We start from the raw sequence: 26,348 nt of genomic DNA, 5'->3' as shown, positions 1-26,348 counted from the left end.
AAGATCCGAACCTGCCTGATGCTTGGCAGTTTCTGATACAGTTGACAGGTGCGCCTCAGAAAGAGACAGCGATAGCAGCCACTCTTCACTACCAGGTCTGCTACAGACTCCAAAATCATGCCATGAACCTTAATACTGGATTCTCCAGTAATGATGCAGCCCTGTTCGTTCAGATTGGAGAGGACCGAATCCCTACTATCACTTATGTCCCTCGCCAGATCGACAGAGCAGCCCTGCTCAAACTCATTCCTGAGTCATGGATCACGGCTTATGAGTCTACTCATAACATCCCTGCTGCTACTCCACCTCTGATGGCTACAAACCCTGTCTATAAGCCTCTTGAAGATGGCCGCACACTTGTCACATACCCAAAGCCTGCAGACATGTGCACTTTGGTTCCTTCGGCATTCCCAGCCTGGATGGACGACGTCGATGATCTCGAAGAAGATCCTCAACCTCCTCCACCTCCAAAGCCAAAGAAGAAAAAGCGCCAGCCAGACTCTCTATGGCTCCGCTACCAAGCCGGTTGTCCAAATGTCGGACCACTTGGAGAAGATCGTGGCAGATACCAGTTTATAGTAGACTACGGCAACAGCAAACCTTGTTTCTTAGGTTGCTGCTCACCGCCACCGGCTCCATCTCCTCCCCCGGTCACTCCTCACTGCAAACCAGATCTACCTCCGGCTCCGCCTTCCCCTCCAACGGATCCCCCGTTGATGTTGTGGCAGACTCAGATCCAGCAGCCCATTCCTTGTTTTATGGCTTCTAGTTCAGAAGGGATCAGCAGGAATTTCCCTCCCACTGCTGACTATGAAGATGCTGATCGTCGCCGCCACAAATGGAAAGTCACTCCCCCTAATGTCCTTGACAACATGGGTCAGATGGCTGCCAATTCCACAGTTGAAGCACAGCTTAACTGGCAAGCAGAAAATGCTTTGGTCCAGAACCAGTATCTGAACAAGCTTCTTTCCTACCAAGAGCACCATACTCTTGCACTCCGGCAGAATGAATCCGATATCCGTTACCTCAAAACACGGATTGAATCTCTCCACCAAGAGCTAATGACTATAGCTATGACGGTGAAAGATTCCTCATATGCCTCCTTTCTCATCTCTGGCCGAGAAAAAGAAAAGAAACTGTTGGAAGAACAACTCAGGATGGCCCAGACTCAACCATTTCCATCCAGCCCTACTCTCTTCCTTGAACCATTCACAACCCCGATTTACCATGAGTATTCAGCTCCACATAGCTTTCCCACTGCTATGTTTAAGGAGTTACAGGACCAACAGAGACATCTAGCTTCTCTCAAAGGAAGAGGTTACTAAAAATACAGTATGGTTTCAAAGAAATGGACATCTTTGGAGAGAAGCCACCGACGAGTAGGAAGATGATAGCATTTATACCCTTTGGAGGTGGAGGAATACCTAAGAAAAATGCACTTTAGAGCCTTAGGATCCAATTTAGTGCGGGCAGATTTGCTAATATGTACATAGCAAATACAACCAAACACCCTTAGTATAAGAGAGAAGGAAGAAGAACGTGAGGGTAAGACATCAAGAGGAACCTTGAAGTTCAAGACACTGGCGGCATATGATTAATAAGAAAGACAGCAGTGAGTAGGGCATCAAACCAAAAAGTTTTTGGAACATGCATGGTAAACCAAAGGGATCTAGCCACTTCAAGGAGATGGCGATTTTTTCTTTCAACCACCCCATTTTGTTGTGGGGTATCAACACAGGCCACCTGATGAATAATGCCATGGTCAGAAAAAAATGTTTCCAAACCACTATACATATACTCCCCACCTTCGTCAGAACGGACAATTTGGATCCGAGTTTGAAATTGGGTATACACTAACTCATAAAAAATTTTGAATGCAACATAGACATCACTCTTGTGTTTCAACAGGTAAACCCAAGTAACCCGAGAATAGTCATCAATGAAAGAAACAAAGTGGCGGAAGCCAAGCAAAGAGGTAATAGGGGAAGACCCCCAAACATCAGTATGGATAAGATGAAAAAGGGAAGTAGATCTATCACCATTAGACGCATAAACTGTTTTACAACTTTTGGCAAATAGACAAGGTTCACAATGAAAAACATGAGTGACAAGAAAAGAAGTAAATAAATGTGGCAACAGTTTCCTCATAACAGAAAAAGAAGGGTGCCCCAAACGACGATGCCAAATCAAAATATCCTCTTTGAGTACGTCCACCTTCTTGCCCACAAACATAGGATTGAGCTTGCACAACAGGGGAAGCACCAGTCTCCAAAACATATAAGCCGTTAGTTTCGCGACCACTGCCAATCACCCTCCTCGTCACCAAATCCTGAAAAAGATAATGGGTAGGGAAGAAGGTGACAAAGCAATTCAAAGATTTAGTCAATTGGCTAATTGAAAGAAGGTTAGTGGCAAAGTTGGGAACATGAAAGACAGACTTCAAGGGTAAAAGTGGGGTAACCTGGATATCTCCCTTACCAGAAATGGAAGAGAAGGAACCATCAACAATTTTTACCTTATCTTTCCCAGAACAAACAGAATAGGAATTACACAGCTGAGACCTACCAGCCATATGATCCGTGGCACCCGAGTCAATGACCCAAGGTGTGGTGCTGGAGGAGGAAGAGGCCTGTAGTGCAGTGGAAGTAGGGATAGCAAAGGAACCATCCAGGTGGGCTACAATCCGGCGAAATGCAGCAATGTCTTCTTTGGAAAGAAAGGATGAATCAGAGGAACCAGAAGGGGGCTTCCCATGGAGATCCCAACAAAAATCCTTCGTATGCTCAGATTTGCCACAATGGTCATATAAGAATCGGCCCTTCGCAGATCCCTCATCAACTCCCTTAGCAGTCTCCTTATCAGCTCCCTTAGTGGAGTCTTGAGAGGTGGAAGAAACAAGAGCAGAGCGCTCAATAGTGGGAGTAGTCCCCATGGCACCCCTACGTGTCTCCTCACTCTGTAGATATCCACATACCTCCTCCAGTGAGGGAAGATTGGGTCGGCAAAGGATTTGTACCCTAAGAGGCTCAAATTCAGAATTAAGGCCGCCAAGGAGAAATAAGACCCTCTCTTTCTCAAACAACCGGTGCACCTTGACCTCATCATCAGGACACAACTGAAGATCTCTATAGTGATCATACTCCTCCCACAGGCCCACAACAAGACTATAGTAGTCAGAGATGCTTCTATCACCCTGAAGCAGGCTAACAATCTGTTGGAGAAATTGGTACACCTTTGTAGAGTCCCCAACTCGATCAAAGATACGGGCCACACTATCCCAAATGTCTTTGACAGTCTCGTTGCCCATAAACCTTCTTCCAATCTCAAGCTTCATTGAGAAAAGAAGCCAAGCCATCACAAGAGAATTCTCAGTGTCCCATTTGGAGTACCCTTGTCGGTAGGAAGGGGGGCCTTGATGCTACCATTTATGTACCCCATCTTCCCCCTACACCGAAGAATCAATTTCATGGATCGGGACCAATCCAAAATAGTTGTGGTTCTCAAGCTTGGCAATAGGAAGTTGGATATTGGGACTCTCAAAGGAAGAAAGGGGAGATGGAGTTGTTTCCACAAGGGGCAAGGGTGTTTCGACATTTTTCTCACCCATATTTGATCTTAAATCAACCACTTAGAAGGAGTAAACAGCAGCACTTCAAGCAAACAGGTTTGTCTCAAAACCGTAGGCACAAAAAACAGGGCAAACAATAGCCAAAAAAGGCTTAAAACACTTGTAGATCTTCAAAAAATCTCAAATAGCAGCAGATTAAAGAGGAGTGATGCTCCTACCCAAAAACGATGCAAATGGACCATAAAAAATGGCCAAACAAGGCTCTATTGAAGAGCTGGTGCCAATCTAGAACCCTAGCTAGCGGAAATCCTGGGCAGAACAGCCAAACCGAGATTCAATGTGGATGAATGGGTGCTTGCAGAAGGCTTGAGAGAAGCCAAGGAGATAAAAGAAGACCCCCAAAAGAAACTAGAGCACTAGGAAGCACTCCATTTGGATTCCAAACGAGAGAAACAAGCTGGAGAAGATGACCTAACCAGTCCTTCGAACAACAGCAGAAAACAAGTGAATGAAACCCTTCTTCACACTCCAAACTTCCTTCGAACATTTGCAAACAGCAGGATCAATGCTCTGATATCATGTTAGCTTTTAGAGTGGAAGAAGAAGAAGAGAAGAAACTCCAAGAGAGCAGCCACGATTTTGGTTTGGTGTGTTATGTCTCAAAACAAGAGACGAACATGCTTATATTGAAAAGAATATATAATTACACACAGGCCCTTGGCCTTATACAAATGACACAAAGAATACATAAAAAAGGGGTTATGTACATATATACCCCTGATACAACTATTCTTAACATGCATCCCCAACAAATCAATGAGGCAGCGCCTTGTTCGTGAACTCCATGGTGGTGGCAGGGGAGGACATTTTGGCAAAGACAAGACCTATGCGTTAATGGCTGACTTGTACTATTGGCCACACATGCTACACAAGGTGCAGCATATTATTCAGCAATGCCGAGTTTGCAAACTCGCCAAGGGAGATAAGCAAAACATAGGCCTCTACACTCCATTGCCTGTCCCACACACCCCTTGGCAGCACATTAACATGGACTTTGTTCTTGGCTTACCATCTACACGTGAACGATATGACTCTATTTTTGTGGTGGTTGATCATTTCTCCAAAATGGCACACTTTATTCCATGCAAGAATACTCTAGATGCCAGCCACATAGCCAAGATATTTTCCAAGGAAGTTGTTCGTATTCATGGGCTGCCTGAATTCATAGTTTTTTATCGTGATGTGAAGTTCATGAGCTACTTTTGGAAGACGCTATGGATGAAGACGAACACTAAGCTGAAGTTTTCAATGGCATTCCACCCTCAAACGGATGGGAAGATTGAAGTGGTTAATAGGAGCTTAGGGAATCTTCTCCGTTGTCTTGTACATGATCATGAGGAGACGTGGCCCTCTATTTTGGACATAACTGAATTTGCCTACAACAGTTCCATTAACTGTCCACCGGAAGAACACTGTTTGAGATAGTTCTTGGCCTTCAGCCCAAGAAACCTATTGATTTGGTGTCATTACTACCTCAAGCAAGAGTTAGCATTGAGGCTGATGAGTTCCTAAGGCGCATCACCAAAGTAAATGCTGATGTACGGCGACGCATCGCCATCAACAATGAAGGTTACCAAGCTGCCACCAATCGCCATCGAAGATATGTTGAGTTTCAACCAGGTGACATGGTGATGGTGTGCATTGCTTCCAAACGTCTCCCTCCAAGTACCAACCACAAGCTTCACCCATGGAAGATGGGGCCTTTTAAAGTGCTGAAACGCATGGGAACCAATGCATACATGTCGGAGCTGCCGCCAGATATGGAGATCAGCAATGTGTTTAATGTGGTTGACCTTACCATCTACCTTGGACATCATTCAGATGAAGGAGATTCCGCACATGCTCTTCGGCTTCCCAATTTACCACTCCAACTGAAGATGCAATTGAAGAAATGCTTGACGATAAGTACACCATGATGAGGGGTGGTAAAGGCTACTATTCTTTCCTAGTCAAGTGGAAAGGACAACCAATCAAGGAGAGCACATGGATACATGCAGATAATTTCAAGCACCTTAATCCAGAGTTGAATGACCGCTACATGTCGTTCCTCCATTCGTCGGAGACGAATGATTCTAAGAGGGGGGGAGCTGATGCAGAAGACAAGCTATTTGGTAAACAATTTGTTAGAACCAAACACAAGAAGAGGGCGGGTTCACTTAGTCAATTGGTGAACCAACCCATTGGGCCATAAGGCCAACCAACCTTGAGTTGAGCCAGCCCATTAGGGCTGGGAGTTGTTGGGTCTCTCAAACCCAAAATCATGGGGGTACTTTAGTCATTATTACAGAGCACTCTTCAAGACAGCTGCTGGCCGATGGTATCTATGTGGGGACCACATGAGACTCCAGTTTTGACAATAAAGAAATAATCGACTGCACTTCTAGAAGACCTGAAGATCTTTTATTTTGTTTCTATTTTCTTGTCAATCCTAGTTTCTAAATATTAGTTTCTATTTTTATATCATAGCAAATAAGTTTCTATTTTATTGTAACTTGAGAGGCAAGTCATGCCCCCTATATAATTGTAACAGCCCATAGAGGCTCCCCACGATTTAATGAGATGATTGATTATTGCTTTGAGCAAAGATTCTCCTTGTCAAAGAGTGTGACAATGAAGGGCTGTTAGGAGCCTAGCTGAGAGAGCCGAATCCCACTATCCCTCTTCTCTTCTTCTTCTATCTTCTTCACTTACCGTGCTCAATTCCCCTTTGCTGCTACTATTCTATGGTTATTCTAAATGCTGTGAAGATCCTTGAAGGCTCAACTCCATTTCCAAATACTCCAAGGGTTGCTGCTGTTGCAATACAATCAAGGGAGGCTCAAGAACACCTGTGGCGCTGCCACTTCTGCTCTGTTTTTCCAGCAAACTTCAGGCCTTCATAACTCCACAACCAACCATTGGAATCTGCTGAGTTTTGGAGCACGAAACACACCCACCAGGGCCTCCACTCGATCCAAGTTCCAGCCCCTGCTGCAGGCTGGATTGCTCTACAGTGCCTAAGTTTCTATTTTGGTACTACCCCATATCTCTCAACCTAGCCATTGGAATTGGCTGTAATTTTCAGCAGAGGTTCTCCCCATTCCCAGCTAAACTCGATCCTAGTTTGGGTTCATCCCCAATGCTGGTTTGGTTTCTACACCTCATCCTATACTTTCTAATTTTGAGACCTGTTGTTGCTTGTGTTTCTGGCCATTCAATTCAGCCCATATTTGGAGGCTTGGTTAAGCTTCCCAAGACCTGCACTCGATATCAATTACAGCCCCAATTCTTGGCTGTAAATTTGAATTCCAGCTTGAACCCTAATTCTGATTTTGGGTCTGAGTTATACCCTGCTGTTAGGGTCGATTGTTAGTTGACTGCTGTGAATTATTGTGGGTTATTTTGGGGCTAGGTTAACGGGTAACCCTAATCTAGCTTTACATTACTTTGCTGCTCAATTTTATATGTTATCATATTTAAGTTTATCTTTACAGTTCATGTAGTCAATGTATACTAAATAATCTGATTATCTGATGAACTTAGCTCCAATAGGTAGGGTCAAGTCCAAATTTAGGTACCGATGAATGTAACATCTGTTATTAAGTATTATTCTGCTATATTTTGGAACCTCATTGGAGTTACAGTAGAAAACTAATTTATCTCACGTCACCTTGAGAATTTTTCTAACAGAAATTTATAATCACCTCTCTTTTTCCTTTTGGATCGCTTTCTTTCATTTCAAGCTTTTCCTCCACAGATATTCTAGACATATCGTCCCAGAAATTCCAGAACTTAACAAACCAGAATACGATTAAGGCAATACAATTATACTTTTCACATTAATGACATGATTACAAAAAAAGGGCGTACCCAGTGCACGAGGCTCCCGCGACTGCAGGATCTGGGGAGGGTCATAATGTACGCAGCCTTACCCCTGCTTTCGCAGAGAGGTTGTTTCTGGACTCGAACCCATGACCACTTGGTCAAGTTAATGACATGATTACAACCAAAAAAAAAAAAACTATTTGGGTCTATAAGTGAATGCACGTAAAGACAGACATAGAGATATATAATAGCATGTTATTGTATTGTTACTTCTACCTGTTTATGTCCCCGTGAACCCAGATGAGGTGTTGCACATGTTATAAAATTCATGGGTTCCAACCCAGCAATTCTACCTTCAAGAGATTGTTCAAGGCTTTGCACTGAATAACTTGAATGTTCCTCGCTTGAGCCATTCCCAGCAAGAACTGATGACTCCCTTTCCGGAAAAGGTTTATACAGCCTTCCAATTGCATACCTCGCTACCAAGCCACCCAAAGAGTGAGCGACAAAGGAGATCTTTCGCACTCCAGGTCTGCGTCTAACAACTGAACATACCTGCATATATAAGTGTAGTAGCTAGTAATATCTGCACAAATATAATTTTATAGCAACAATTATCAATAATTTCTATAGGTTCATAAAGCTCATGGAAATAAAGTGCAACACACACAACACCTCAAAAGTACCTCATCTGCTAACCTCTCACCCATCAAGTCAACACCATCAAAAGTTAATCTTGAATAGTTGCATTCACTGCCTGTTTAAAACAGATTAAGTCAATCACTTTGACAGTTGCTGAAAAGTAAAAACCAATAAGAAACCATCAAAATTGAAACTCAACACAGTTTCAATTTAGCATAGGGCCAGAATAAGGCACCAATGAATTTGCACTTCCAGAAATTGTGAATAGAATGGCCATGTTTCAAACGGACAAATCATCAGCATTATTTTATGGTTTAATTATTCTTGAACTTCATTTTTTTTTCTTTTGCACAAAAAAAAAAGGCAAAAGTCAGAAAAGTTGATAAAACTATTTATAAAACCAGTGGCATGACCTAGGTTCCAAGTATTGGTATCAGGCAGTGTATCAAAAAGATGGTTTTAAGTTTGGAGAATGAAGACGTATTGGAGAGATGCTAGATACGCTTTGATATGCATGGATATGTTTATTGTACATCCAAAACTAATGTTTCCAAGCATTGTGCACCATAAATAAGCAATAAATAATGAGGAATAATTGATTCAAAGAATTCTCTAGTATGTCTCCCTCTCAGTCCCCCTTCCCCCCCCCCCAACATGACGTCGTTGGTCTACCTACATTACTTTCCAATAAGCACACATCTATCTTGCAATTGAGGAACCACATAAAATGGCATAATTTAGAAGATAGTTTTCTTGAAAAGTAACATAAATGATTCATTATTAGGGGGGAAAGGGCAAATCAATCAATTATATGAGTTCAGCACTATCCACAATCCTTGTTGATAATTTCCCAATGTGCATTGAATTTTTCTCTTTGGGTAGCACCAAATGTGTATTGGATTAATTTCAAACTGATGATATGATTTGAACATTAAGTATGACCTGCAGCTGACCATTGGATAAGATCTAAACTATCCCCTCCAATCTAAGAGGCAAGGTTTATGCATGACAAAATCCATGCTCAGTTAATATGCTTCCATTCTATTTCATAAACCAAAATTACCCAGAGGAATTTCATTAAAACATACAAAAATTCTTTTGAGACCTAGTACACACACACACAAACACTCACGGTGCACAATAACTTTGTCTGGAAGCCTTTTCACAAATTGCTCCGCTGCATATCTCCAATCCTCAGCACTGAACACATGTAAATCAGAGGCATATTAAAAAAAATGACTACGAGTCATCCAGACTTGTACTTATGCTTGCATGCAGAAAATAATCACATGTGTTAAATCAGTTGTGCATGAAAAAAGAAATCAATATCAATCCAAAAGGCTTTTATTAAAAACAGAAAAGTATAAGTTGGATACACGGACCTAGAAGAGACAAGCTCCACATGGACAGAAAAGGTAGAAGAAAACAGTCACTCAACAGAAATAGAAAGAGCCTCTCATTAGGTAAAAGAATAAACCAAAACTTAACTTTTTTGGTTGTCGCAACGTCAATTTCATTAGGAGTTTGAATTAGAGCCCTTACCTAAGTTTCCATTCCTAATTAATTTTCCCGGAAAGTTTTAAGCACTAATAGATCTTATTGCTTTTAGATACATGAGTAATGAAGTCTCCTTCACAACTTAAGTGCATGATCTTTTCAGCCTTCATATCTGTATTGGAGCTTATGCCATCAGTGAAATATTCATCACAATTGCACATGTCAAAAAACCACCATAAATGACTTGTTTATTTCAGTACATTATAACCACATTGTGGGGTATTTCAGAAGAGAGGAACTTGAATCCATTCAAGGACCACATTCATCCAGCACATCACTGGTAGAATAATAGTTTGGACCATTCAGGCTTTCAAATTGAATTACAACGTACCATAATTATAGAGAAATAGAGATGCAGGTCAACTTCAGCCCAGACATTCATTAACATGAAGCCTTCTGGTATCAGAAGATTGTTTGCAGATCACTCCAATGTAGTTTTAAATCCTTTGGTTTTTGGAGTGACATAAGCTCCAACCAACCCCTTCACTTTCTTTTAAGGACCCATACGTTACTTTTACTTGAAACAGTGGTAGCTGACAACTCGGCTACTGTTATCAGCTAGTGCCAGATGCTCCTAATGAACCATGCAGATTTACACCTCCCATCTGAGACTAGTTAACCAAACTTCTAAAAACGCATTCTTACCAACTATTTGCAATGCTTTCACTCCATGTTTTGCTCACCACTTGATTAAACTATAACAATAAAGACAGAAATGTACAAACAACAAAAGAAAAAACTCAAATTCCTGAAAGCTAAGAACTTGCAAACTAGATGGATTCAGGCTTTACCTCCCAATGATGCCATTAACCATTATCACGAGATGCTCCGGAAACAACTTTGGTTCTACCGATGCTGCATCCCAAACATCTTCCCCTCCTCGCACGGACTCCAACTCCACCTTCTGCCCCTTCCTCGGCCTTTCCTTGAAGCAGCTTATCTTCATACTCTGAACCAATCCCACTATACTTCTCTCTCCATGAGCAGTCTTCGAGTCGAATCCCAAGTTCATGCAGGACATTTCGCCTACACTTCCACCGCCGACCAGAATACGGCGCCGGAAATTACTCGAAATTCCTCCCGCGCCACAATTAACGGTTCCAGGAAGAGAATTGGCGGCAATCATGCGTGGCAGGTGGCAGTCTTAACTAACAATCAACATTTAGGGATTCAAATCGTCGGAGCGAAGTAGAGAATAAACATTGAATCAAAAAATGACAGAGAGATATCTTCGAGCGGTCAAATTGGCAGGATGGAAGCTTCTGGTTAGAGTGGATAGAGACGTCTGCGAGAGAGAGAGACTAATAACTAAAAGAGATGGATTGCAGGAGAAAGGGACCTGTGTTCGACGAAATGCAGAGATGTAAGAATTGGGGGTTTGAAATTTGCTTTTTTTAAGGCTATGGACCCGAGCTTCTTTGAGGTGGTGTGGTCGACCCGATCTCGGACAAGAAGCAACCATGTTTGACTTTGACTCTGTTTTTTTATTATTATTTTTTTGTTGTGTAAATGACAATTGGGGTAGTGGTTGGAAAGAAAAATTTAGGCGATTGACCCGAGCTCGGACAATCTGCTTCTATATTTGACTTTGACTTTTTTTTAAGGAAATTTACGTCTACCACCCCCCCTGAATTTTCAAACAATTATGTCTTTTACTTCTGAAGTTTTGAAAATTACGTTTGTACCTTTGAGTGCTAACTCTATTAAATTTATTTTGAAAAGATAATTTTGCTCTTTCTAATTTGTTATTAAGAAAATTTATGTTTAACAACCCTGTGGTTTCAAACAATTATGTCTACCATCCTAAAATTTTTTTTAAATTCACCCAAAAAAAAAAGTGTTTTTACATATTTACCCCCATTTGATTGAAACACCATCGTCTCAAAAGGGAAAGTCATCACCCACACATCCTCTGCAAAATCAAGCCTAGCACTTCCGCTGGAGTAGCAGGTGATCACAAAATGGAAGGTCATTGGCTCCCGAACCCTTGTTGCTCCAGATCATAGTTAGCAAAAATGGGAACGACAAAAAAATGAAGTCGTACGATATGGGTTTTAAATGGTAAAAAATTGCAAACAAAAGGTCAAAAAAACAAAGCATGATAAAAAACGAAAAACGGACAGTACGGGTTTTAAATGTTTATATTTCAAAAAAATGGAACCAAAAAAAGGGCACTATTCTCATATAAATTGAGGAATTTTTATTTGAAATATATGGTTATATTTTCGGTATCCGTGCATTGACATTGAGTTGAAGGTGATATCATGAAAAATATAGCCCTTCGAGTCATCTTTACATCGGTAAAAGAATCAGGCCGATCAAGAGTTCGGGAGAGAAAGATATGGTCAATTAAGTCCAAGGCCTTAAAACACCAAAAAAATGGGAACGTGTTTTAAACGCGTTTAAAACGAGAATGTCTGCCGTTAGCCTGTTTTACCGTATGTTTGAGTAACATATGGTAAAACGTGTTTAAAACGATAAAAAACAAGAACATGTTTAAAATGGAGTTTTAAACGTGTTTTTGCTAACAGTGCTCCATATAATAGGGTATGCAACGGTAACAAGGGTGGATGGCCCGATGTGGTAAGTTTATTAATAACAAATAAGAAAAGGCAAAATTGTCTTTTCAAAATAAGACTAACAGAGTTAGCACTCAGGGGTACGTATATAATTTTCAAAACTCCAAGGGTGGTAGACATAATTGTTTGAAAACACAGGGGTGGTTTCCCTTATGCAAAAGCACCTTCATTAAGGGTATTATAAGCATTTAGTTTATATTTGGGCGATGACATCATCACTTAACTGTTCTCATCTAACGATAGGGGTATGTTTGTAAGAATCTTTCAAAATATCGGGGACGTTTATGAAATAGATGAAATTTCAGGAGTGGTGGATGTAATTGTTTAAAACCACAGGGGTTGTAAACATAAATTTTCCCTTTTTTTTAACTTTGGGTAAACGGCACTTGGGGTATTCAACGTTTGAATAAAATGTAACTAAAGTATCCAACATACGCGATCACTTTCTTTCTTTGATCCTAAAACCATAATGAAAAAGGGTCTTGGGTCTGGAACAGTATAGTTCATACCATCCCTTATTTGGAACGGATTGTAATAAGGAGAATATTGGCAATGGCAAATCTACTTCTTTCTGGACTAATAAGTGGATTCCCCACTATCAGGGCAACCTTCTTGATTCTGCTTTACTATCAATCCTGGTGGTTGACCGATTGATTAAGGTGAATTCTTTTTATGCAAACTCTAGATGGTCTCTTTCTGCTTTAAATAGTTCTCTGCCCTTAAATATATCATCTTCGATCCATCAGGATAGGTTGTCTTCATCTGATGATAGATGGTGGTGCTCTCTGGCCAAAAATGGCATTTTTAGTACGAAAATTGCTGCTATGTCTCTTAATTCTTTCTACTAGCAGTAATATTTTTCTATCTTCTTGGTGGAAATTTTGTTGGAATCTTAAAATTCATCCCGAATTTAAAATCTTTGTCTGGTGTGTGCTAAATGCAGGACTTCCAGTCAAGGCTTCTCTTTTCAAATGGCTTCAGATCGACCCTATCTTCCTATGCTCTATGTGGAAATTGTGTCAAATCCTTTTAGCACCTATTTCTTTCTTGCGATTGGGTCCAACACATTCGGGTGCCAGTACCTCTAGGATTGAGAACTGAGTATTTGGCCTCCACTTCTTTGACAGAATTCTGCATGTCTACTTTTTTCTCTCGTAAACTAGATAAACAATCTCTCATTTGGTTTTTTGGTGTCTTTATTGTTACGTCGTATTTTATTTGGGAAGCCAGGAACAAGGCTGTGATTGGAGCTAAAAAACCTGATCCTATTTGGGTTATTAACCAGATTAACCATTGGATAGTAGATATGAGTTTATCTCCTCACTCAAATTCATCCCATGATGTATATTTTAGTGATGAGGAGTTTGGTTCATATTCTAGTTCTGTTTTTTTACCAATTCTTAGCTACCCTGTTTTAATTTGTGCAGGATGTCAGACACCAGGAGTAAGTTTGGCAAGTTGGTCTTATATTTTTTTCCTACAAGGTAGACTTATCTTTTTTACTGCAAGACATATGGTTTCCTCTATTATGATGGAACCGGAACTATTTAGTATTCGAACTGGCCTTGATCATGCTTCTAGTATGGGGGAACCCGATTTCGATATTTTTGGCTCACCGAATAACACCACTCGAGCTTTTATACAGAAGGGTGGTTGAAGATAAAAGAAGTGTGGTGCTCAAAACAACAAATCGCTGATCGTCTTCCATCTCCAACTTTATCTCCTTGGCCTTGGCACTTGATTAAGGACCTATTGTATATAAATAGTATAGCTCCAAATATCTCCGTTAGAACAAAAGGAGACCTTTTGTGTGTAAATATTGCCCTCAACTTTGCCAAGTATGGTCAACTTAAAAACTTTGTTTATATGCCTATTAGTTAATATAATATTTTCCTTTTACCAGTAAAAAAAAAAAAAACATCCTCAATCATGGCCCTTGGTGGTTCGAGTAAAGCCTACTCCATCTAGTGCTCCACTCAGTGGATGACCCATCTATGCTTTCAAAAGAGATTTGGTTCCTTTCTTGATCCAAATCCATGGCATCCCCTCCTTTTGCTACAACGCGGGTTTCATCAGACAAGCAATTTCTTACATTGGCAGAGCACTAGAATTCCAACTTAATTCTGTGGAGCTCGGCCTTCCTTTTGACCCTGCAAGAGTTAAAGTTTCTTTCAACAAGAAAAGATCTATATGTGTTTCTTCCAAAATTAGAGATGCATCTGGAATCAATCACATTGTGTTGTTTCGATATGAACTTCATTTCCTCTGCTTCTGTTGTGGGAGGATTTGTCATGATATGGCACATTGCCCGTTTCTCAGAGGTTCCCCAAATCCGAACCTACCCCCGATGGGTTGTTACAATGAGGCTCTCACTACTCCTCTCATGGTGAATTTCATCCACGGCCTACTCGATGCCCGTGCCCCTACTGCTATAGAATCAATTTCCACTTCTAATATGGATATCTCTATTGCCCCTGCAATTACTAAGCATCGAAAGCAAGACTCTAGAAAACCAAGTTTCAGAAAGACTATGGTAGGCCCTTCTCACATTGTTACTTTGGAGCCTTCCCTTGCTGTCGAGGATATTCTGCTACCTGACCTCCCGAGTCCTTTGTTCAACCAGCACCATCTCTGTTCTCTTTGGTGGAGGATCTTCGTTGGAGCCCTTTGGACCCAGTCTCTGCATTTGCTTCCTCTGCTACCCAGCCGATGTTTACTTTCCCTCCTTCCTTGGTTTCCCCACTTGCAGATGGGAGCCCATCAGTTTGTCTAAGATACCAACTTTCAAAGCTCAATTTTTTTTGGTCACAATATCAGCAGCCCGGGTACAGCCCAACATGTCTTTGCATCTAGCTCGATCAACTTCAGCTTTTTCGTCGAGAATCCGAGTTCACTCCCAGTATCTAAGAAAAGGAAATGTGTCTTACCTGTTTAGCCCTCCCCTGTTCTCTTTGACTTTGAGAAAATTAAGGATTTCTTATCCAAGACTTTGGTCTCTTCCGTTGATCCTCATTCTCTACTCTCTCTTGTGAAGGAATGGCTGCCTGCGCTCTCTTCCTCTGTCAGAAGGGGTTGTGCTCTCAACGATAACATCCGTGCGCCCTTGAATGAGTATATAGTCAACGAACCAGAGGAGATGCAAAACCCAATCCAGATAAGTCCCCTTGATCTTGACTCCAATTTCCTAAATTTCTTTATAACGATAACATCTGTGTGCCCTTAAATGAGTATATAGTCAACGAACCAGAGGAGATGCAATACCCAGTCCAGATAAGTCCCCTTGATCTTGACTCCAATTTCCTAAATTTCTTTATTGTGTTCTTCACTATTTTATTGAGCTTAACCTTATCTTGGTTCGCTTTGAGCCGTAAAGCTTTGTGTCATGCCTTTATTCCTAGTAGGTTAAATTCTCTCTTCTTTTTTTTATCTGCTGATCATATTTATGCATTCTTCTTCTTCTTTTTTCGTCTCTTAAATCTTGTGCTTATTTTGCCTCTTTGGGAGTTATTATTCTGTTTTCATGGAATGTGAGGGGGTTAAAACAACCCCTTAACTAAGCACTGCTAATCCCATCACATTAAAATAATCAAACCGGGTCTCATCTTTCTCTGTGAAACCAAATGCAAGGATCATCAAAAGATTAACTTTAAATTTTTAAAAGAAAATTTTGTTTCTGTTGCATTCTAGAACAGTAAAGGGATTAAAGGCCTTTGGGTTTTAATTGCTCCCCATATTTTGGTTTCAATTTTTCATGTGCATCCTTTATTGCACTTAACATTTTGGATGGCTCAGGTCTCAACTGGTGCATTGTCTGTTTATACGTCCCTCCCCAAGCCAATGCAAGAATTATTGTCTAGCGTGACCTTCTATCTTTCCTAGAACCCTTAACATCAATTTAGATCGTCTACGGCGCAGCTGCCCGTAGCGGCTTGTGCGGCGTAGACTGGGCCACGCATGCAGTGACCGCCTTACCCCTATTCGAGCAAGGCGTTTGGGCAGGGGTAAGGCGGTCTTTGTGCGCGCTTAGGCCGCTACAGGCAATGCGTCGTAGAGGATCTAGATCCCCTTAACATGCCCATACCTCATCTTGGGTGATTTTAATGAGCTAATTGACCCTAATGACAAACTTGGAGGAACATTGTTCACACACCACCCATCCTCGAAAGCCCTTCTCTCTCTAATTTTGAATCTTTCCCTGGATCAAATTAGATTACCAGGATCTCCATTTACTAGGACAAATAAACAAAAGCCCCCTAATCTCCTAGGCTTTAGCCTCCCCTTTTTGGATTCAACAGTTTCCCTGGGCATCGTTACATACACTCCCCTTTGTTGGCTCAGATCATAACCCAATTTACCTACATACCACTCCCCCTAGATTCTCTTTCAAAAATTTTTTTCACTTCCAAATGGCTTGGACTCATCATCCTGATTTCCACTCATTTTGTAACAACAAATGGAATTCAGTCCAGTCAGATAATTTTCAAACCAAGCTTGTTTCACTTGGTAGAGTCCTTTTCGCATTGCAATAAAATTGTGTTTGGGCATGTACACCTGCTTTGAACTAGATATTTTGATCAATTTCCTCTTGAAGAGGACTCTGCTTTAGGAACTGAACCATCTGATGCCCTTAACCACATTACCTCCAAAATAAAATGGATTTTTGCTGCTGAGGCATTCTAGCTTCAAAAGTCCCGACATGCTTACATCCATGATGCGGACAGAAATACAAGATTCTATCATTCCATCATTCCTAGGATTAATATCAAAAAAGGAATATTTCTTATATTTTTTATGAAGGAGGAAATAAGATAGAGGATCCAAGAGGGATTGCTAAGGTGTTTTCTAATCATCTTTTCAAAATGGGCAAATTACGTGACACCCCCTGAAAATTGAGCGAAATTCAATGCACCCCCTCTTATTTGAAAATACTCAATTGTCCCCCTGTATTAGAGCACTATATTACAACTTAGTCCCCATCGTTAGTTTTATGCAGTTAAGTTATGAAGTCAGCAAGTTAAATTTTTATAAATCCCTAAACTACCCTTGTCCAAGGATAAACTTACTATTTTACCCTTAAGTGATGATGAAAGCAAATTAATTTTGTTAAATTCCCAAACTAACCTCAAATAAGGGTAAAATTATTGTTTTACCCTTTATCAAAAAACCCCAAAATCAAGTGTGATGAAGGTACCTTCTTCAGCACCTGCATCGGAGCTGCAATCTGCTCTCCCCTCCGAAATATTGCAGAAGACCAAACCCTTTTCTACTTCCATCATCAATGTCACTTCAACTCCTTCGAAGAAGCTGAGGAGGTTTGATTGCTAAGGGGATCTAAAACCACTAATTTCTCGCGTGTGTTTACTGTGAGGGATACCATCAAAGTTGAAGTTCTCATTTTCTCTTCCAGATTTTCAACTCCCATGGCTTCTAGTGATCACAATGAGCTTCACTTTATTCTGATTCCTCTAATGGCTAAAGGCCACATGATTCTAATGATAGACATAACGATATTGCTAGACCAATGAGGTGTCACCATCACCATCGTCACAACCCCAATTAATGCTCTTCGATTCAAATAGATCATCGATTGTGCCACTGAATCCGGCCTCCGAATCCGACTTCTCCAACTTCGCTTGAAATTTTTTTGCAGTTTGAGCTTTCATTTTAATAATCTATTCGTTTCTATGGGGCAGAGTTCAAAGTTCCTTCTTCCATCCCAAGTTCCTTTCCCAAATTTAACTAGGTTTTTTTGTTGAATTTTTAACTGGCCAAGCCCAACCCTAAAGGTCCAGCTCCACTTAGTGCACTTCACCTTATTCAAGCAAGCAGAGCTCAAACTGTAAAAAAAAATTTAGACTGAGAAGCCATCATCGTCTTCGTCGAAACGCTGAGGTTTTTTCGTTGAGGTTCTCTACTTCACGAAATACAGAACAAAGAAGGAGGAGAAGAAGAAGATGGTAGCAGAAGGAAAGAAGAATGGTGTGGTAGCAACATCAAAAGAAGAAGAAATCATACTGGTTTTAAGCTTGAAGTCGTTGCTCCTTTGTGTAATGGTGGTTGCGGCAATGGTGGTTGTAGCAGTGGTGGAGATTTAGGGTATAATTGAAAATATCAAAATTGGTATCCTAAATATAATTTACAAGCTTTGGGTATCTGAAGTGCATTTTCTACAAATGTTGGGTACCTCAACTGTCATTATTTATCTTATTTTGCTTTAGGTTAAAATTTTCTTTTCAGCTTTTGGATTGTTTTAAATTAACACCGTCACTCTAGAGGGGGACGGGTGAGTATTTTTCAAATAAGAGGGGGTGAGTTGAGCTTCGTTCGATTTTCAGGGGGTGTCATGTAATTTACCCTTCCAAAAATTTGCTTTCATCCCAAACCCTAGATACTGATTTCATTGAATGCCTGTTTGACAGAGTGATGGATGATCAAACTTCTTCATCCCTCACATCTATTCCTCAGGTGGATGAAATTAAACAGGCTACCTTTTTCTATTGGAGCTTTTAAAGCCCCAGGCCTAATGGATGTCAAGCCTATTTTTACCACAAGTTTTAAGATGTGATTTGTACTTCCTTTTCCATACCTACACCCTCCCCCCGGATGCAATCATACTCTTATTTATATGATACCCAAAAAGGAAAAGGTTGAATTGGCTGGAAACTTTAGATCCATTAGCCTGTGTAATGTCTCTTACAAAATTTTAGCTAAAATTCTGGCTAACCGACTCCGCCACACCCTACCAGCCTTTATTCCACCCTTCCAAGAAGCTTTTATACCTGGAAGACAAATCAGTGACAATATCACCATTGCTCAAGAGATCGTCCATTACCTTTATAAAACCAAAGGGAAGACTAGATATGTTCCATTAAAATTGACATGGCCAAGGCATATGACAGGGTGGAATAGCCTCTCATATGCAACCGTCTTTAATTTTTTGAATTTTAATAATTAGTGGTTATCCCTGATTCACACCCTCATCTCCACCACTTCTTTCTCTTTCAAAAATTAGAGGAAGCCTTTTGACTACCTTAACCCTCCAGAGGACTCATACAAGGATGCCCTTTAAGCCCCTATCTCTTTCTTTTGGCCATGGAAGTCCTTTCTAGACTTCTAGTAGCTTACCACGCACCTTGGATGCTTCAAGGACATCAAAATTGCCAGTGGTGTTCCGAAAATCTCTCATTTACTCTTTGCAGAAGATACTTTCATCTTTTGTAGGGCTACTGAAGAGGATTTTCTTACTATTAAATCTGTTTTAGACCTTTTCTCTGACCTATCATGCCAAGAGATCAATCAACTTTTCAAAGAGTGAGAATGCACTTAGTAAAACTGTGAATTCCATGCATAGAAGGGATATGGAATCTTTTTTTTTTATGGTGTTGCCTTTCCTTTTGGAACTATAATTTTAGATGTGTTTCTCTGACTTTATTGATGGGTAAGCTGAAAGATAAGATCTGAAAGTGGAGAACTCAATTGAGATTCTTATTTATTTATTTATTAATAGTTTTGGTTCCTTTAAGGTTCTGTGAGCATTTTATTTATACAAATGAAGTTTCTTGAGAACACAACAAGGCTGCAACAATTGACAGCCTAGCGGAATGGAACCGAATTGGAACCGTATTGGAGAACTGAATTAGAGTCGTATTGGACAATCGAATTAGAACCGTAACTGAACCAAACTGAGCAGGCCCGGATTCGATTTCCACTTCCAGAACGGACTTGATTCTCGGTTCAGTTTCGGATCACACCATCAAGGTATGGAACCGAACCAAAACCAAACCAAATGACCGAAACCAAACCGATTGACACCCTTAACCAGAGCCCCACAGCAATCCAAAGATCCCCTGGAAAGGCTAGCCCTGACCCGGAACTCTTTGAAAACAGACTAGCCCAGCACAAAATCAGTCCAAAATCCCCTATTAACACCCATACCTAGAGCCGACACTGAAAGGCCCCGAGTCGACATTGACCCTACCTTCCATCGACATCGATCCATCCTTATTTAATGTCAAGCAGAACCCTTATGTTGTCTATCTCATATCGACATTCAAAATATTCATACTGACACCAAAAGTATTATCATCGATGTTGACATTAGTTCATCGACAATAGCTTGATGTCGACTTACCCTCTCTTCAATGTCGACTCAACCCAGTCAATGTCGATTCTGTGCAAATTCTAGAGGCCCAAACTTGCCATATTTAGCTTCGATTTCACTTCCTTCTATGCCCAAGCATATATTTGACAACTTGGATGCGAATTTTGGCTTCCTTAGGCCCAAAGTAACTCCTCATTTGGCAGCAAACCACTTGCCTACACTCCATTGGCCATCAATTTGACCAAACACCCATCGTCGATGCAAAGACACTCATTCTAATGCCTCATCAATGATCTAAATCAAACCCAACATCCTAGCGCAAATTTGGGAGTGCACACACCCCTCTACTACTATAAATACACCCCCTCTCATGTTGGGGAGGGTCCCTAATCAATTGGTCTTTGGTCTTTGTTTGGTCCTTAATCCTTTGCTCAATAGCCATTGCCTCTTGAGTTCATTGTTTGGTCTTCAAACTTCAAGTTCAAGTTGATAGCTTAGAGTCATCACACTTGGTGATTTCAATTCTTGACAACAAAGTGTTGTCTGAAGAGAGACAAGAGAAGCCTGAACTATCGGTGATACTATCTGTACATACCAACCCCCTGAGTCACAAAAGGGAAGCCTTCATTCTTACTCAAGTACAAGTCCTTCTAACTAGGTAACGTCCTCTTTTATTTATTTTCAACTAAGTCTTCCGCTTTCTTTCTCACATTCATTTTGAATCTCTTAGTGATGTGTGATCCCATCTCTTTAGATGGTGATCACACACACTCTTGTTGTTCATTTTTTCCATGTTTTCTTTTACCTATGATCCTCATCCCATGTAGTCTAAGAATCCCCTTTCTTTGTATGAATGACTTGATACATTTTTCTATTCTTTTAAAATATCATATGTTTCTTTCCATGTTTCCTTCTTTTTTTTTTTTTATGGTTTTCATCTTTAGAATAGGTGTTTTATCGGTGCATTCCAAAGATTCAACTTTGTTTCATGCTTTCAAATCTATATTTCCACACTTAGTCATGTTTTCACCATTGTCTTGCTTTCTAAATGTTTTTTTTTTTTTTTTCATTTACTTTTTAGGATCTTTTCAGATTTTCTCTAGGTTTGCATTAACCTTAGAGGTGTTTTCATAGTTTTCATTGAATTGCTTTGTATACGGATTCTCATGCATGGTTTACTTATTTAGATACGGTTCTTAGGGTTTTATCCATGTTTTCATTGGCATCTTTGCATTCTCAATGTGTCGTCTTCATTTACCATTCATCCATACATCCTAGGCTTAGAGCTTGTATTTTTTAGGATTATTTCTGCATGCATTGTTCATTCCTATCTTGTATATTATTCGTTTATATTTTGTATACTAACCATGCAGTCAAACACTTCAAGTATATTTTCCTCAACTCTCCCTTTATTTTATTTTTCTTGTATTTTAGATTTCACCTTTCTTGTACTTTATTTCTTACCCAAAAGCTTGAAACATGTAGTCAGTTTTTTTTTTAATGTGTTTGTTATCATCAAAACCATTGTATGGAGAAGGGCATTTCCCAACATCGCTATTCATTTTTCTTTTAAGACTTCAATGTTTTTTTGTTTATTATGGCCCTTAGGGACCCTGCTGGTGTCTAAGACGCAGAAGCTTGTCGGCGTCTAGTCCACATAGCATTGTAGTGCTGCCCAATGTGTAAGCAATATGCTCTTCCATCCCTAGTAACGTTGTTACTCTGCTCGAAGTCCCACTTATAGCCGTTACTCTGCCCGAAGTCTGAATTACGAGATCCCTCTTTCACAATGGTATAACCACTACTCTGCCCGAAGTCTAAGTTGTGAAATATCCGATTTATAACCATTATTATTCCCAAAAAGAGAGAGGCAGATAGTCTGTCCATCTCACCTGAGTTGGGTGGTGCCCCATTTCACATTTTTTTTCGCGTTTTGGTCAATTTCACTGTCAGGTTTATTCTGCCCATTTATTTTGACATAATGTAGTTCATTTAAGGATATTTTTGTTATTTTTTGCTCTTTTTCATTATTTTATGCATATTTGTTATCTTACATGTTAGTATAAATTGAATCAACATGTGAAAACATTCAAAATCAAGCATCTAGCAGAAAGTCTCGTTCAGTCGGGCGAGATGGGTGCCTAACACCTTTGCACTCTCATAACCTGACAACTTACCCAAATTCTCTGAACAGGCCATATGGAATCATGTTGCCCTTTTTACTTCCATTGGATAGGGCTACACCCATTGAGTCCTAGGCCCTAATCCTATGTAGAGATTCCATTTTATTTTTAAGGAAAATTTATGTCTATCACTCTTGGAATTTCAAAAATTACTTCTGTACCCCTAAATACTAACTTTGTTAATTTTGAAAGGAAATGACAATTTTGCCCTTGTCCTCTTCTTCTTCCCTTATTTCTACTCACCACCACCACCATAACCACCCCCTCCCCTTCGACCACCACCACGTCTACCCCAACCATTATCCCCCCCGGTATCCACCACCTCTGCTTCCAAAACCGTAACCCCCACCACGGCTTCCATCTTCTATCCTTGTATGTGTCATGTGGTGAAGCGCCTTTTATTTTGGGCTAGGAGTGAACCCAGTTTTGTATGAGGTGGATGAGAAAGATGAGTCTTGTGTTGTTGATGAATTGAGTATCATTGCTGTTGCTGGTGCTAATGAGCAAGAGAAGCCATAGTTCCAGTTTCCTGCAGTGTTCATTGGAGGGAGACTTTTTGGAGGTTTGGATCACCTTATGATTACTCATATCTCTTGAGAGCTCATTCCCATCTTGAAGAAGGCAAGAGCCTTATGGCTTTGAATATTAATTTTAACCCTTTTGAAGATTTTATGTTTGATATTCAAGTTCTCCCCTTTGCCCTTTTCCCCTTTCCCCCTTTCCCCCTTCTGCTTGCTTTTTTCTTCAAGGAAATTTTGAGAGGCAAATGCAGGAGTTTTGATCTTTATTTTTGAGCAACATAAAAGCTTTTCTTGTCTTTTCTATGTTCCTTATTAGAATTAAATACAAGGAGATCTTGATACTCCTCCCTTTCATATGTAAATATAAGGAAAAAAAAAAAACAAGACTTCTTAGACCTGGGGCTTTCAGAGTTTTGTGAGTTCTTTGTAAATAAATCATATCAGTTAAATCAATGGGATTGATCCATTAATGAATCTGGTTTTGGGTTTGGAAGAATTGAAAATTCCTGAATGTTCTCTAAGTTCCACAATACATGAAACCCATCCTTCCCCTTACAGGGGCCACCACCTCTGCTTCCAAAACCGTAACCCCCACCACTACTGCCCCTTCCCCCATCGCCACCGAAACCATTAGAACCTTCTTCCAGACAATTCTTCTTTCCAAGTTCTTTTTTTGTCCTCCTCTGATTTAGAACTCGCACTGTTTCGTTCTTTTGGATTTACATGCCTCTTTCCCCCTGCATTTGGGAGCTCACTTGCAAATTAGGCATCCACACCTGCTTCTCCCATTATAGATTTACAGCAATGCTTGTTACAACATTTACGATAAGAGTGGAAATATGCATTGCCAAGTGGTTCTGCTACGGCTTCGTACAACAAAGTCGTAGACTCGGCGATTTAGGAACTCAGAACTAGGAGGCTAAGCTACGTGGACTCTCGATGACACCAGGAACCGCCATTGGTGCCAAATACTCCAATAGAGGTAGAGTTGTTGTGGAGTAAGGTGTGGTGTTTTGGGTCGCGGGTTCCTCGCAGGAGAGGTGGGGCAGGGGAATGTTGTTGTAGCAGAGGATGTGGGTGTGTTGTGGTGGTGGGAATGAGATGGCATGGGGTGGGATTGGGTTGGAATAAAGGACAAAGGTGGTGGGGTGGGGCTGTGAGACAGGGTGGATGTGGGAGAGATGTTGCAACGGAGAGGATGGGTTGCAGGGGTGCACGGAGAAGAGAGAGGAGGGTAGAATGGTGTTGTTGAGTTAACACTTAAATAGGAAGAAGAGGAAGAGGTTTAGTGGGGTAAAACTGTCATAAAAGTACCTTCATTAAGGGTATTACGGGCATTTAGTTAATATTTGGGAAATGACATCATTACTTAACTGTTCTCATCTAATGGTAGGGGTACTTTTGTAAGAATCTTTCAAAATATAGGGGAGGTTTATGAAATGGGTTAAATACATATACCCCTAAAATGTACCCAATATTCCTCATGCACCCTTAAGTATCTGACAATTCCACACGCACCCCTTGAAAATTCCATGTACACCCCCTACTTTCCAACCTAAAGCCATTTAAGTCCATGTCATTAATATCAGGCGTTAGACGTTAAAAACCTTTTTTTATTGGCCAAACTACCCTTTCTTCTAACCACCCCTGTAATTTGAAAAGACCTTTTTTCCCAACCCTCATATTCTCCAATTCATCTTCTTCATTTACAAATGTAGATACCCAATACCACCACCACCGCTACCCACCATTAATACCATCACCGCCGTGCAGCCCCATCCCGCACCCCAAATCACTTCTCATAAATACCTCCAGTGATCTGAAAGCTCCTACATTTGCACATGATTGATTTACTGTTGACCTGGAATTGCAATTAAATATCACAAAGAGACACAGAGATGGACGAAGCAACAATTCAAATTGATAGCACGAAGAAGTGAAGAACAGGAGATCTGATAATTGCTAAATGACACTGTGATCATGTCTTCTAGCCATAATTATTACTTTCACAGCAAACCCAACACCCACTCAATGAACCCATAAATCTCAGACTTATCATTAGATTAAACTAAAATTGAAGTTACTTTCTCGTAATTTTAGAACTTAAGAGAGTAAACAAATGTTTCAAGCAAAGATTAGAAGTAGTAATTACGTTTTTAGATTTCCTTACTCACCAATGTTTTGTTCTGAGCCATCGAGTTCTTACAATGTGCAATAGCACCTTGAATCGCATTATGCAACTCCTCCATTGAAGATTAATCTGAATATTTCTTTCTATCAACATCACTTCGACTAAGAACTCCATAATGATTAGGTGATGACCGCATCAACGAGAGGCAGCTCGAGATGCAGCTTCTCCTTCTTGGGTATCTTAGACTCAAATTTCCAGAAAAGGAATGAGAGAGGACATGACTCAAACTTTGTTGTCCTTTCTTGTAGGTCAAACTACGGTCCAGAGATAAAACTATGGTTCCCTAGGGAAACCAATTATAAACCAATTAGGGTATCGCATGCCCTAGGTTAGCCCATGGTGTCCCATGGGTGCCCCATTTTAATTTTAGGGTTTCCCATGGTTGCCCATGGGAACCCCAGTGCATCCTTGTTAGGGTTTTCCCTTCCCTCATGTGTCCCATACAATTATGGAACGCAAAAGGGACGGAGAAAATCATCTCTAATCCATCACATGGCAAGAGGGATCCATCCCATACCCGAATGCGTAGCAGAAATAAATCGATTCGGGTCTATTTCGCATCCCATGAATATTTAATAATTAATAACATGAGGAATCAATAAAGAATTGCTAACCTGGTGAGCCTCAAGTGTTGCTCCTCCAATAGATAATAGTTCTTCCTCCAATGAGCGCTCCGAGTAAACAGATCTGAATCTCCAATGGTGCTACCAAGGTTCTTCAAGCCAATCCCAAATGCTCTCAAATTCTTCAGCACAAATCTAGGGTTTCTCAAACCCTAACTCTCACTTGTAGTAGAGAGAAACTAGAAGAAGAAGCAGAGAGATCACAAGAGGGAGAGAGAGAGAGATCACAAGAGGGAGAGAGAGAGAGACCAAAACGCAAGAGAGAGGGGGTCAAGCCAAAACATGGAGCACTGCCCCCCTTCTTCGTTTTGGTCCCCTTATATAGAGCTAGGGTTTAATTAAAAACCCTGATAAGATTATATTAATCCCTGTGAGAGTCTGACTCTCTCTCGCTCTCAGTTTGGCAGTTCTGTTTAAACTTAAAGTGCTTCAAAAAGGTGAAGAAGCAGAATCTAATAGGGAAAGTATTAATTAGTTACTTTATTTAATATTTATGGATAATTACAATTAGCACCACAT

At 40.5% G+C, this 26,348-nt stretch overlaps 1 protein-coding gene across 1 annotated transcript in view; it reads right to left on the bottom strand.

Moving 5' to 3' along the window:
- LOC122660129 overlaps nt 1–26,081 on the bottom strand; it is a 70,314-nt gene extending 44,233 nt beyond the window's left edge. Inside the window, exons 1-5 of the mRNA XM_043855308.1 lie at nt 26,036–26,081; nt 10,423–10,845; nt 9,207–9,274; nt 8,119–8,189; nt 7,709–7,987 (exon numbers count right to left, since the gene is read on the bottom strand). Coding sequence (XP_043711243.1) covers nt 7,709–7,987; nt 8,119–8,189; nt 9,207–9,274; nt 10,423–10,757 — 753 coding nt within the window. The 5' untranslated portion in view covers nt 10,758–10,845; nt 26,036–26,081. The remainder of the gene's footprint in view (nt 1–7,708; nt 7,988–8,118; nt 8,190–9,206; nt 9,275–10,422; nt 10,846–26,035) is intronic.
- Nucleotides 26,082–26,348: the final 267 nt, after the last annotated feature.

The sequence above is a fragment of the Telopea speciosissima genome, chromosome 4 (genome assembly GCF_018873765.1).
Source record: "Telopea speciosissima isolate NSW1024214 ecotype Mountain lineage chromosome 4, Tspe_v1, whole genome shotgun sequence".
Lineage (NCBI taxonomy): Eukaryota > Viridiplantae > Streptophyta > Magnoliopsida > Proteales > Proteaceae > Telopea > Telopea speciosissima.
Note: the sequence above shows the minus strand (reverse complement) of the source record. Positions and strands in the feature narration are given on the sequence as shown.